This window comes from Panthera tigris, chromosome C2, assembly GCF_018350195.1.
Source record: "Panthera tigris isolate Pti1 chromosome C2, P.tigris_Pti1_mat1.1, whole genome shotgun sequence".
Lineage (NCBI taxonomy): Eukaryota > Metazoa > Chordata > Mammalia > Carnivora > Felidae > Panthera > Panthera tigris.
The window spans coordinates 11,317,403-11,330,972 of NC_056668.1; the positions used below are offsets into that span (position 1 = coordinate 11,317,403).

Sequence of the window (13,570 nt, forward strand, 5' to 3'; positions counted from 1 at the left end):
CAAGTGAGATGAGGGGAAGGGGGTGTGGAGGTAGAGAGGCAGTCATGGCCCAGGCACTGGGCAGGTTGAATCCTCAGCGGGAGCTGTAAGGCTCCTTTGTTTTTATACAGAGCAAGGAACTGCACTTGATACACCCTTTGTTGCAGTGGAAAGAAGGGGTAAACGATGCTAATGATGCTAGTAATGAATGTGAAATAGAACATATGCCACCTATTTATCTAAAAGGAAATTTAAAATCTAGGGAAAAGAAATCCACCCAACTGTAAGGACCATTCAGTAATTCAAGCGTTTTATTTTAAGGTGCTGTCCGAGGCCACTAGCTCTAGAAGTCCAGCCCTTAACAACCACTTCTAAAGACCACAATTCCCAGACTGACCGCGACCTCGGCGCATGCGGCCTGGTGACCTACGCCTACATTTCCCAGCGGCCCGAGCGGCTACGCTGACGCACGCGTGCGCCCTTGCGTCTCTCTCGCTGCCTCGGCTTTGACCTACAGCCACCCGGAGAAGATGGCTTCCTGTGCAGTGTCCGGGCTCTCCCGGCAGGTGAGAGAAGGGAGGTCCTGAAAACTAGCGAGAGGATCCCTTCTAAAGTGACACGTAGCAGAGCCCTAAGAGCCACAGAGCGAGACCACAGCTGGGGAAGCGTGGCCGCCATTCAGCGTTGTAGGGCCCTGCGAGTGGGAGCGACGCAAAGCGCTCGGGCGGCCCTACCTCCCTGGACGTCCGCGGGGCTGGCGGTGCAGGGGGACGCGTGCCTGACCTTGGCGTCCCCGAGCACAGCCTCGGGAGCAGCTAGTTTGAGGTGCACGGGAAAGGGGCGGGGGAAGGCTCCCCTGGACTCCGAGGAAAGGATACAGCCCACCCCCAAGTCATTTAACCTTGTCGTTGTGGTCAAACCTGTCAGGGGTCTCTAGTAATGCTAAGGAGTATTTATAAAACACATTTCACATTTTTATAAAGGAAATGAGACCGAAAAGTTTAAATGACTCGTCCTTGGCTGCTCAGCCAGGAAGGGGTGGGTAGAGCTGAGATTCGAACCCACACGGTCATACAGAAGATGGGAGTTGGAAAGAAAATTTGTGGTCTTTATACCACATAGCAACACTATGCTTTACACATCATGACACCTTACAGCTTAGGTAAGTTTTTCATAAGTGAAAAGGTCTTTTAATCCCTACAACCACTTGTGTTATAGAACAGTTCAGAACTGAAATTATTTGAAGGTGAGCTGTGCCCTTGCAGATGCTTGTTAAGCAACGAGTTCCAACTCTGTTCCTTGATAGACTAGATACATTTCTCAGAACTAGGGTCAGTTCTCACATCAGACTGCTGCAGTACTAAGGGGATTAATCTTTCTTTTCCGGTAGCATTTGGATTCTAAGAAGGTACATCTCTTGCAGGTCATGACTGGAATCCTCTCACTTTTTATTAAAATCCTTCCTCACGGGTGGTAACAAATGCCAGAAATTTGGGGTTTCTTGGAACATGTATTTCATCAGAAACTTGTGTTTTCTCTCTCATACTGGTGTGCTAGCCTCAGCCTGTTCCTAGCAAACTAGGAAGTTGGTGGGAAAGCAGTTTCCCAGGCGGCTATGGATGATGCTCAGTGGTGAAATTTACTCCTTGGGAATAAAGAGCAGCTCATGTAATCTCCGTGATGATACTAAGAAACTAATCACTTAAAATGTCTTATTATTGTTTTAAAGGTGCGATGCTTTAGTACATCTGTGGTCAGGCCATTTGCCAAGCTCGTGAGGGTATGTCAACTTTTGTTACTAATCGTAAAGTAAACGAAAGTGCGCGGTTAGGGCATGGACTTCTGTATAAGTACTACCTAAACCTTTCTGCATGATTTGTAGGTCCCAAAATGTGATGTGTGCGTGGGGATAGGGAATGGAATAAGTTGAATGCCTGGTGTGCAACAGGCCCGTGCTTAACCTTTGTGGGAATTTCTTAAAATCCCGTAACAATGATGGGAAATAGCTGGTCTTTTGTTTGCAAAAGAGGAAACAGACTGGGAAAACTCGAGTTTGGTCTCAGAGCTGGACTGGAACTAAATCTTTCTTCAAACCTGAGCTCTTGCACTGCAACCATACAGAACTGCTAAGCATATGTAGTCATATATTGATGGCAGCGCGTAGGAAAAAGCCTACAGTTTTTTGTGAAAAATAATTCAAGCATCAGGCATTCAGTAAGCTGCTAAAGAGCTCCATTAAACTGAACATTGATGGGGAGACACTATAGGGGAAATTTATAGTGTCACCATTAAATGTTTTCTTGGCTCTAACATATGCAAAACTGTCTTCTATCAGTGTTTAAAATCTCCACTATGTGGAACTGATTAGTTACTGAGTTCAAAGAAAGCATAAGCTCATTTCAGAATCCATGTGATAATTGATTTATAGTTACCGCTGGAAGGGACTCTAGGTACCATATTTCCTAAGCACCACATTTTAAGATGAAAAATTGGAAGCTCAAAAATTGGAAGATTAAGTGACCTAGCCGAGGAAACATCCCTGATTTGTTTGAGAATTGCCATTCAGGATAGCTTGCTGATTCCATATTTGGTATTTAAACTTGTTGTGTGCTCTAAACAGTGTATTTTAATATACGTATTTAATCCTGCTATTGGCAGAATAATATCTGAAGTGATTTTCCTTTTCTCTTCCTCCCCCACCCCATCCTTTTTTTAAAGCCACCTGTTCAGATATATGGTATCGAAGGTCGCTATGCCACTGCTCTTTATTCTGCTGCATCTAAACAGAATAAGCTGGAACAAGTAGAAAAGGAATTGTTGAGAGTAGCAGTAAGTAGCTTTTCTGTTTATTACTTACTAAGTTTCCATCATAGGTTTTTTCCTTATTTGGCCATGTTTCTCTAATGAGGTATATCCTAAGTGAAAATGAACTACAAAAAGAAAAAAGAAACAAAGCCTGTTTTCTGTAATCATGTTGATAGGAATAGTACTGGGTATTGTTATTCTGAACCTATTGTATAATAGGTACAGGCAGATACGAACAAGGATATTATTAATATTAGGAACCAGGATTTGAGGCTAAGAAGAAATAGAGGTCACCTTTGAAAATCTATGCTTGTATTTCAGGCAGTTCTAAAATAGTCTTTAGAATGTATTATAACTTGCTTTGCTGGGAATTTTCTTTATGGAGCCTTTTCTCATTTTCAATTTTTTATTTTATCCCCAAGATGTGAGAGGGAAATAACCAAGCAGAGCACTCTGGGCAACAAAATCAGCAAAGGTGTATTGAGCTCCAGTACAGAACTGACAGATGGGGAAGCTACAAGGGACAGTTTATTTTTACACTTTGTTTTTTGAACCTGGAAAGAAGAGTGAATTAATTGCATTAACAGAAGTGTACCAGTGTAACTTGGGAAAATCTGTTGTAATTTTCACCGAATTTTCTAGTTAACACGTTTCTGCCCACTTTGTTGCTTCCCCTTCTCTTGCTTTATAGCTGTCACCTCCGACAATAAGCTCTGCATTAAAGGAGGAGAGGGAGGGGCGCCTGGGTGGCTCAGTCAGTTAAGCCTCCGACTTCAGCTCAGGTCATAATCTCACGTTTCTGAGCTCGAAGGCACAGAGCCCGCTTCACATCCTCTCCCCCTCTCTCTGCCCCTCCTCCACTTGTTCTCTCCCTCTCTCTCAAATCAAATAAATAAACTCAAAAAAAGGGGGGGGAGGGAGAGGGAGACACAGTCTAGCGTATACTCTCTAGAGAAAGTTTCGCACTTTTTTAGTTTTATGTTTTAAGAATTTCTTATATTTTTAATCTTATTTCTGAAGATTTTTTTTATCATACTGTTCAGAAGAAAAAACCCTGATGAGGCTAGTCATATAGGATAATATTTATTCTGTTCATTTTTCATCTCAAGCTTTTTTTTTTTTTTTTTTTGGAATTTTTGTCCTAGCAGACAGTAATGTTCATTCCATATTCCTTTCTCTGTCCAGTTAGCTCTACAGATGATGCTTACTGTCTGAGTTGGTGTGACCAACCCACAGAGTCAACAGCCTTACTGTTGGAGACACTTGGGAGAGGGGTACCAAGAGCAGACAGGATCACACACAGGCATTTTTGGAGGTGATAATTATTGCCTGCTACTTGTCATTTATGCCCTTTTTTTTTTTTTTTAAATTTTTTTTAATGTTTATTTTTGAGAGGGAGAAAGGGACAGAACACAAGTGGGGGAAGGGCAGAGAGAGAGAGAGAATCTGAAGCAGATTCCAGGCTCCGAGCTGTCAGCACAGAGCCCGACACAGGGCTTGAACCCACAAACCGTGAGATCATGACCTGAGCCAAAGTCAGACGCTTAACCAACTGAGCCACCCAGGCGCCCCATATATGCCCATTTTAAACCGAACAGTGGTGTTCACAATGGAGTGACCTAGATTGTGGGTGTTAGAATGGGGTTTGACTATAACCTGGAAATCAGTTAAGATGTGGAGACGTAGAAAGGAGGCACTTACCTTAAGACTCTTTATAAATGAAAATTAGCAATTTTTTGGCACTGAGAGGAAAGTGATGCTGCACAGGTGCCACTAACTACCCGTTGGATGATACAACAGAAAAAGATGGGAAACACGAAAAACCGGATTACCCAAATGCCAGCTTTTAATTTGCGTAAGTCTGAAATTTTTATGGAAAATTGTTTCTATGGAGCCAGTCGCGTTGAAGTTTTAGCATTAGGTGGTGTATGACAGGTAGCCTGGATCAGAGCAGATTCTGGCCGAGAGCCTGGGAGAAGGTGCTAGCAGTGAGTGAAAGGCTGACAGGTATTTAACTGAAAGATGCCCAAACGGAAACAGCCATTGTTTTGTTAGAACCCTGGCCTGATACTAAGGGGAGCAAGGTGCCGGAAGCTACCCTGGGTCGCTGAGGACAGACGTTTATGAATTAACAAAGTGGAGACGCGTGGTCCCTCTCCTGGTAGCTGCACTCCCACTGTTCGTCCACCCTGCCTCCCAGGCTGATTGAGGCTGCTCTGGAAACACCAGAGTTCTCTCACGGGGCTCTGTAAGAGGCAGGACAGAATCAGGATCACTCTGACACAGAGAGGCCCCCCTCCAGGGGAATAACAGGGAGACTTCCTTTGCTGTTAGAGCACCTTTTCAGCTGAATATTACCCTTAGTAAATACATTAACATATGCAGTTCGTTGAATCTCGGCTGCTTAGTTTTTCTGTAATCTCTCTTGAAAAGCAAAAATAAATTTAAGAAACTTCATAAAGTATCTTTAAATTTTTCCAAGAAGTACCATTGTATCTTGTGTAAAACCAAGGTATGGTGTATTCTCAAAGGCAGAGAAAATTATTTGATTGTAAACTTTTCTTCATACATGCTTTGAGAGTGCTAATTTAATGAAATACATGATTCATAACAAAGTATGTTGTGGCGGCGAGGATCGTTCATGCACTAAAGAGTTGAAGAAATTATTTTTTTGGTACTTTCAGCAAATCTTGAAGGAACCCAAAATGGCTGCTTCCATTATGAATCCCTATGTGAAGCGTTCCGTGAAAGTGAAAAGCCTAAACGACATGACAGCAAAAGAGAGGTTCTCTCCCCTCACATGCAACCTGATCAGTAAGTATTAGATCTTTTCTACTGAAAATCTTGCCACTGGAAGTGTGGTCCGTGGACCAGGAACGTCAGCATCACCTACCTGCCTTTTGGCCGCGATCTAAGGACTTAGCCAACCTAATAAATCAACCTACTGCATTTAACTAGCTCCCCAAGTGAATTGTTTGTGAGTTAAAGTTTGAAGAGCACTGTCTAAAGGATATGACCGTGTAACGAAGTAATTGCAGTCACTACTTTTCAACCCGTGGAGAAGACAGGTAGGATTCATAGCAAGGAAACGGTGTGTAACCAGTGGCTGTATCTCTGTCCTCAAAGACATTTGCATTGTTTGGTACATGAGGCTTGCTTTTCAAGTCCCATGGCCAACCCAGAATACATGTTCCAAAGAACATGTATTTGTGGCATCATCTTTGAGTATAGATAATATGTTAATTTGGGGATTTGTAGCCAAACATTGGAATCTAACCTGAAATATGAAAATCAGGTTGCAGGCCATGGTCAGGAAATCGCTTGGAGATCTGTAAGGCCTCCCCACATACCCGGCTGTTTTAAATGCTTGTCAGTGCTGGGTTTTTTTAAACACTGAATATACTTTTTAAATACCAAGGACCATCTTCTTCATTCACATTCTTAAAGGACATTGAATATAGCATTCTAAGGCCACAAATCTAAGTTTGCTTTTGAGGTGAATATAATACCTCGTGAATAACCTAGGGGTTTTTGTTTTGTTTTGTTTTGTTTTGTTTTGTTTTGTTAGAATAGTATACTAACATACAAATATAATTTGTTGTCAGTTTGGCTTACATACAACACCCAGTGCTCATCCCAACAAGTGCCCTCCTCAATGCCCATCACCCACTTTCCCCTCTCCCCTACCCCCAATCAACCTTCAGTTTGTTCTCTGTATTTAAGAGTCTCTTATGGTTTGCCTCCCTCCCTATTTGTAACTTTTTTTCCCCTTCTCTTCCCCCATGGTCTTCTGTTAAGTTTCTCAAGATCCACATATGAGTGAAAACATACCTTTCTCTGACTGACTTATCTCACTCAGCAATAATACCCTCCAGTTCCATCCATGTTGCTGCAAATGGCAGGATTTTATTCCTTCTTGTTGCCAAGTAGTATTTCATTGTATATATATACCATATCTTCTTTATCCACTCATCAGTTGATGGACATATAGGCTCTTTCCCTAATTTGGCTATTGTTGAAAGTGCTGCTGTCAACATTGGGGTACGAGCGCCCCTAGGCATCAGCACTCCTGTATCCCTCGGGTGAATTCCTAGCAGTGCTATTGCTGGGTCATAGGGTAGATCTATTTTGAATTTTTTGAGGAACCTCCACACTGTTTGCCAGAGCGGCTGCACCAGTTTGCATTCCCACCAACAGTGCAAGAGGGTTCCCTTTTCTCCACATCCTCTCCAGCATCTATAGTCTCCTGATTTGTTCATTTTAGCCACTCTGACTGGCGTGAGGTGGTATCTCAGTGTGGCTTCGACTTGTATTTCCCTGATGAGGAGCGACGTTGAGCATCGTTTCATGTGTCTGTTGTCCATCTGGATGTCTTCTTTGGAAAAGTGTCTAATGAATAACCTGTTTTGAGTGATTTTGATGTTACTGAGACACCTTCACTTTCCCAGATTTGCTTGCTGAAAATGGTCGCTTGAACAACACCCCTGGAGTCGTTTCTGCCTTTTCGACCATGATGAGTGTCCACCGTGGAGAAGTTCCTTGCACAGTGACCACTGCATCCGTAAGTGACAGCTTGTTGCTGCTGTATTTGCTTTGACATCCGTGCATCGCGTTTAGCATAACGAAAAGAAAAAAAAAACAGGCTAAAATCCAGAAATCGGGAAAGGTGATTGGTCACTTAGGAGGTTTGCTTCACTTCTTACACGGGCTGCCATGAACCTGTGCTGTGGAGGGGCCAGTGTGTGTCCCGTTAGTGCCTCCCTACCCGCTGACTGTTCGGAAGGACGAGACTGGACTCAAATGTGTTAGGAAGTAGTGGTTTATGTTCCCTCACAGGCTGGAGTTAGTTCACAAATCCCTTGGTAAGTAGTCTCCTGAAACTGGACTGTCTAACCTTTGGTGGCAGCGAATGGGAAGGGTGGGAAGGGCAGGCCCTTGTGCAGTTGCTGACGTGGCTGTAATAATAGACCTATATGCCGAGTACTTCGTAATGTATTATTTAATGGCAGCGTTGTATGTGAGGTAGAATTATCCTTATTTTACAGATGAGTGAACCCAGGGAAGTTAAGTCATTTGCCCAAAGTGACAAAATAGGGAATCAGGGTTTGAACATGGCCCTCTCTCTCACAAGTACATGTACCTTAAGCTGTGCCACCTCCCCAGAATTCCTTTTGTTGATGTCCTAAGTACGTATTTTCTCCCTACTGTAGTTCAGGCTGCATAGGAAATCAGCCTTGAGGGGCTTACTTATCAGTAGAGGACGGCGGATTTGCTTGGAATACGCAGCACCTGACCTCATCTAGGTTAATATTTCTGGTATTTCAAAGATCCTCTCACTGTCCAAAAGAGCACGGCTTCAGAGAGACATTTTACCCCAGATCATGTATTTGCACGTTTGTAGTTCATGGTCGGTGCCACGAAAGTGCACAACTGACTGCGAATCCTTACAGCTCAGGCATCTGCCCGGGCCCACTGGGCCTGCCCCAGTTCTCGGCGACAGCAGGGCCCAGATGAGGCTTCACCAGGCAGGTCATACCATCCCCGTGGCTGAGCACTGGTATAAATTACGTCATTCAGTGAGTGCAAGGACATGATTTTTTAATTTATTTTTTACTTTTAATTAAAAACAATTTTTTGGGGGGGCGCCCGGGTGGCTCAGTCGGTTAAGCGTCCGACTTCGGCTCAGGTCATGATCTCGCGGTATGTGAGTTCGAGCCCCGCGTCGGGCTCTGTGCTGACTGCTCAGAGCCTGGAGCCTGTTTCAGATTCTGTGTCTCCCTCTCTCTCTGACCCTCCCCTGTTCATGCTCCGTCTCTCTCTGTCTCAAAAATAAATAAAAGTTAAAAAAAAAATTTCAAAAAAAAAAATAAAAACAATTTTTTTTAAAATGTTTATTTTTGAGAGAGAGACCAAGCGTGAGCAGGGGAGGGGCAGAGAGAGAGGAAGACACAGAATCCGAAGCAGGCTCCAGGCTCTGAGCTGTGAGCACAGAGCCCGATGCGGGACTCGAACCCACAAACCACGAGATCATGACCTGAGCCGAGGTCAAACGTTTAACTGACTGAGCCACCCAGGCGCCCCCAGGACATTATTTTTTTAAAGGGTGCATATTTTTGTAAAAGTTTTTTAGAACCAACTGTTGCTAGTGCAGCAGTGTTTGATGTTGAAACTCCCGGGTAAGTAAGTTTCCACTGTTCAAAAACAAAAATTATTCCTTGATTAGTGACTAAGGGCACAGTCTGTAGAAATAGACTGATTTCAAATATTGCAGCAACTGGGACCTTAACCACTCTGAACCTGTTTTCTCCTACGGGAAATGGGAATAAGAGCCGCTGGCCGCCCAGAATTGTCCCGATTAAAGGGGGTGGTGGGTGTGAAATGCCAGCACAGACCGGTACCTGGCACCCGCTAAGCCTCTGAGTGGGAGGTGTGCACATACTTCGGAGCTCTGTAACGTTGGAGGCCTGGCGAATGATGTCTTGATTAAACACCAGTAGACTTTCACACCAGCTCCCCCAAGAGGCGTTGTTGGATCTTTGCAAAGATGGAAAGCCTTATCTGCTAGCTTGTGGACCCTTAGGTGTGGGGGTGGAGAGAGAGGATTTGTGACAAGAGGCCGCTGCTTCAGCCTTTCTCACTCTCCCCTCACCAGGAGTAGGAGTTGAGGCAGAGAGAACACAGGCTGACCTCTGAGTGCTGGCTCTGTCAGAGTCAAGTGCAGAGCCATGCGCCCCCAGGCGTTCCCCGTGAGGCTCGGAGTGCAGCATGCTTCTAGAAGCTCCTGGGAACCAGAGGTCTTAGAGATGCTAGACCCGGGTCAGATTGCAGCTTTCCATCCAAGGACATAGTGGCCTCCTGCCATGCCCACAGGGCTGCACGGGAGAGGCCTGTGTCATCAGGCATCATTAACTTCAGTATTGGGGGGGGTTCTTCCTCAGTCCTGTCTAAGTCGTACCACTGATACCAGGGAGCAGAGACGGGGAGGGAGTGGCATTTATGGGCATCAGTGACCCGCCCAGTGAGCTCGCCGAGGTGTTCTTGTGGGACGGGACATTGGCAGGTTCCCGGCACACCAGGAGTAACTTGTGAGTAACTTGCGCTGCAGCTCCTGGAAGGGCCCAGAGACCACACAGGAATTCACGAGGCCTGTCGTGCTGATGTGTGCCGGGGGTATTTTCTTCCTGAGCTTTTCCGTGGAAAGTTCTGTTCTGCTTTATCTACTTAATTAAAGGATGGTTTTGTCCTTTTTTTAGCCTTTAGATGAACCCACTCTTGCTGAATTAAAAACAGTCCTGAAGAGCTTCCTAAGTAAAGGCCAAGTATTGAAATTGGAGGTTAAGGTAGGTTTTTAATTATGTATGGTGTGTTTCCTCAGGTTCTTTGGCACTGTTGAGTGGCTGTAGAAACTGAAAAATTAAATCTCACCAAATACTAAATTGTTTCTTATAGAAATTTTATGTTCTCAATTTAAATGATTATGGATTCCATTCACAATCTGACTTCTTTTTTCTAGACATAATGATAACATCTTACATTTGTACAGCATGTAGACTTTTCAAAGTACTTTTTCATCTTTCTGTTCGATCAATGAAATGTCAATGCTTTTCCACATTTCCAACCGATTTTCTTTCCTAGATTGATCCGTCCATCATGGGTGGAATGATTGTCCGTATTGGAGAGAAATATGCTGATATGTCTGCGAAAACCAAGATTCAGAAGCTGAGCAGGGCCATGCGGGAGATTTTCTGAAAGTGTTGATTTTCTGTCCGTGAAAATCCCTAAACTTGTAGCAACAATAAAATGCTTCCTGAACGGAACATATACTGTTTACTATCTTTTTTGAAGTGGAAATACAGAGAACCTTATTTTCTATCTTTCAGAATCCGCCCAGCTAAAAGGTTAGAAGCCCCGTTGGTTGGAAGATTTTAGTTTGTGTAGATTACTCTTAGGACTTTATGGAAGCTTGTGTCATTAGGAAGAACTGTTAACATTTATTGAGGCCTTTATTGCAGGCACCATTAAGTCCTTAATGTGTCTTACCTCACGACCTTGGCCTCTGGGCTCAGAGCCCGGGGAGGGGCTGACCCTGTGGGCGGAGTTGATGCCAACAACCAGGCCAGTTACCGACCTGGAGTTTTAGTTGCCAGTGCCCATGTCCAGTCACAGATCCTGAAAGCGGGCCCCCCAGCCCCCAGGACCTGTGCTGGTCAAGACATTGGCAGCTGCCCCTCGCCGTCCTGCTTCGTGCTTCTTAACAGCTTCCGCGGCACGTGGACCCACGCCTGTTGCTGTGCCCCGAGGTCCAGCGTCAGCCAGGTGAGTGCGTGTGTTTAAGGTACTGCAGACAGGGCCAGCTTGTGCCATCTGACCATTCTAACAAGTTCTTAAGTCCTGTGCATCTTGTTTTAAACCCAAAGTGATCCGTCTTAACAGTCCTGCCCTTCATCTTCTAGTAAATACGAAGGCAGTGACGCTCCGTATAAAGGCTCAGGTAGATTCTGGCTAAAAAGCGGTCTTCATTCTGGAATCTACTAGAAGAACGCCATTAATCTAACAAGGATTCGTTCCCTCCCTCCCACTGGGGGCAGAGGTCTGGATCAGAGCTGCGCACTCAGCAGAGGGCAGCAGGATAGCTGTCCCGACCCCTGTGAATGTCCTCACAACCGAGGACTGGCCAGGAGCTTCGGCCGGGATAGGAAGTTGGGACGTTCCCCCTGCCGCAGACAGCTGTGCCGGCAGTGGCCGCACCGCTCTGGCTGAACTGCCCGTTGGTCCTGCTGATTCTCCCAAGACCTTTCCGGCCAACCGGCAGACGGGCAGCGGAGTCCCGTTCCCACAGGCTGGGCCCAGACAAAAGGCAGTAACCCTTCCGCTTCTCTGATAATCAGCTGATCTGAGAGGGTGGCCTGAAGGCATTTCTCCGAGACTCCCGCTCAGTGTGTGGCCACTGCACTTCGGGTTGTGAAGTACATCCCGACGGACTGGAACCTTGGGAGTACCCGGTACAGGCCAGGCACGGCGATACTCACTACGCCCACACCACCGGAAAGTTCCGTAAGTAAGGGGACGTGACGCCATCTACAGGGAAGTTTGTGATGTCGACTCCGGCTGCTCTGCACCCTGAGACGGTAGACTGGCGGCTAGGAATGTGCCCTGGAGCCCCCCAGAGGGTGTGGGTGCAAGCCCGCTCTGCTGCTTCCCACGGGTGGGGCGCCCCGTCTCCTCCACGCCTGGCTTTCGTCCCTTGTAGACGGAAGCGATCATGCTCACTTCCAGAGGGGCCGCAACAGGGAAGCAAGAGCACGAGCCAGTGCGGGGAGGCAGAGGCGGAAGGGTGGAGTAAACATTGATTACTGGCTCCGGGGCCTGCCACTTCCCTGGGTCGTGTGACCCCAAGGATTGCTGAAACGCAGCACCCACCTGACACGTTATGGTCACGTGGCAAAGTCCCTCCGGTACTGCCTGCAGAAATCTGTCCTCAGGGTTTGTCCAGCACTCCCGGTCCCTAATAGGCCATTAGGATGACTCCTGCTCCCTTGGTCCTCCAGGAAGGCCTCCCCTAGTAAAATACGCTGATCCTGACATACCCCCCTCCCAAATAGGATGCTGCTTTTGAGGCCACTTCGTGTATCTTGACGTTTTATAACAACTCTGTGATACAGGTGGAGCAGAGATACCGCCTGAGGAGAGAGATTGAGGGGCCCTAGCGTTTGCTCAGTGTCACATGCTCGACCGGCTGTTGGATCACGTCCCTGAGCCCCGTCTGCCTTCATCCTAGCTTGCCTCCTGCCTACAGCCAGCCCGACACCGCACCAGACGGCATCCCACACACGTGAATCACCGTAAAACCACAAGCTTCTAAGACACCGGACGACTGATGGACAAAATATCTTTGGGAGAGGGGTACCCCGGGGGTTCGCTCAGTTAAGCGTCCAACTCTTGATTTTGGCTCAGGTGGTGATCTCATGGTTCATGAGATCAAGCTCCATGTCAGGCTGTGTGCTGACAACATGGAGCCTGCTTGGGACTCTGTCCCTCTCCCACTCACGCTCTTTCTCTCTCTCTCTCAAACTAAGTAAACACACTTAAAAAAAAGTCAAGTTGTGGATAAATATATAGCTGATTTAAAAGAAAGCAATCAACAAAAGTGAAAAGTTTTCTATAAATTATGTAATTGAACATTGCCTTGTACAAGGGAAGTGCTTGGTGTGTATTAGCTATTAATGTAAGAACATCTAACACACATACACACACACACACACACACACACACACACACATGCACACAGAGCAAGAAAATACAGGAATAATGAGCATCAAAATGTTAACATTTATTTTTGTGTGGAAGAGTATCTCCACTAATTGATTTTATTCCCTTTGTATTTTTCTGAGCTTGCTGAATTTTCTGCATTAATAAATATTACTTCTATAATTAGGAAAAAACAATAAATATTCTAGAATAAAATATTTCCTACTAAATTTGGTTCAGGAGGTACCTACTCAACATGCTTTATATCAGCAATTCCTTCCACTCTCTGAGCTGTGCAACGGGACCGTGTCGATCACAGAGACAATGAGTTGTAGTTTGGAAAAGCACTATTTTCTTGGTTTATAATGATTTTAATTTTTGAAACTTCAAATAATAACCAAGAAAAGCACAGGGTTTTTATGTTTACCAAAAATGGGACCTACTGATTTAAAAATAGGGCAAAGACATGCTATTTTATTGTGAAGATGTTTTTTAAGGTCCTATAACAATTCAACTGGAGTTCAAGCCAACCCAAGAA

At 45.4% G+C, this 13,570-nt stretch overlaps 1 protein-coding gene across 1 annotated transcript; it reads left to right on the forward strand.

The window, feature by feature from the left end:
* Positions 1-441: 441 nt before the first annotated feature.
* On the forward strand, positions 442-10,601 carry ATP5PO (ATP synthase peripheral stalk subunit OSCP). The gene is made up of 7 exons (XM_007090437.2): positions 442-545; positions 1,709-1,759; positions 2,698-2,808; positions 5,469-5,598; positions 7,233-7,345; positions 10,038-10,124; positions 10,420-10,601. Exons 1-7 carry the CDS (start codon positions 510-512, stop codon positions 10,531-10,533), a joined length of 642 nt encoding a protein of 213 aa, XP_007090499.1. The 5' UTR covers positions 442-509; the 3' UTR covers positions 10,534-10,601.
* Positions 10,602-13,570: the final 2,969 nt, after the last annotated feature.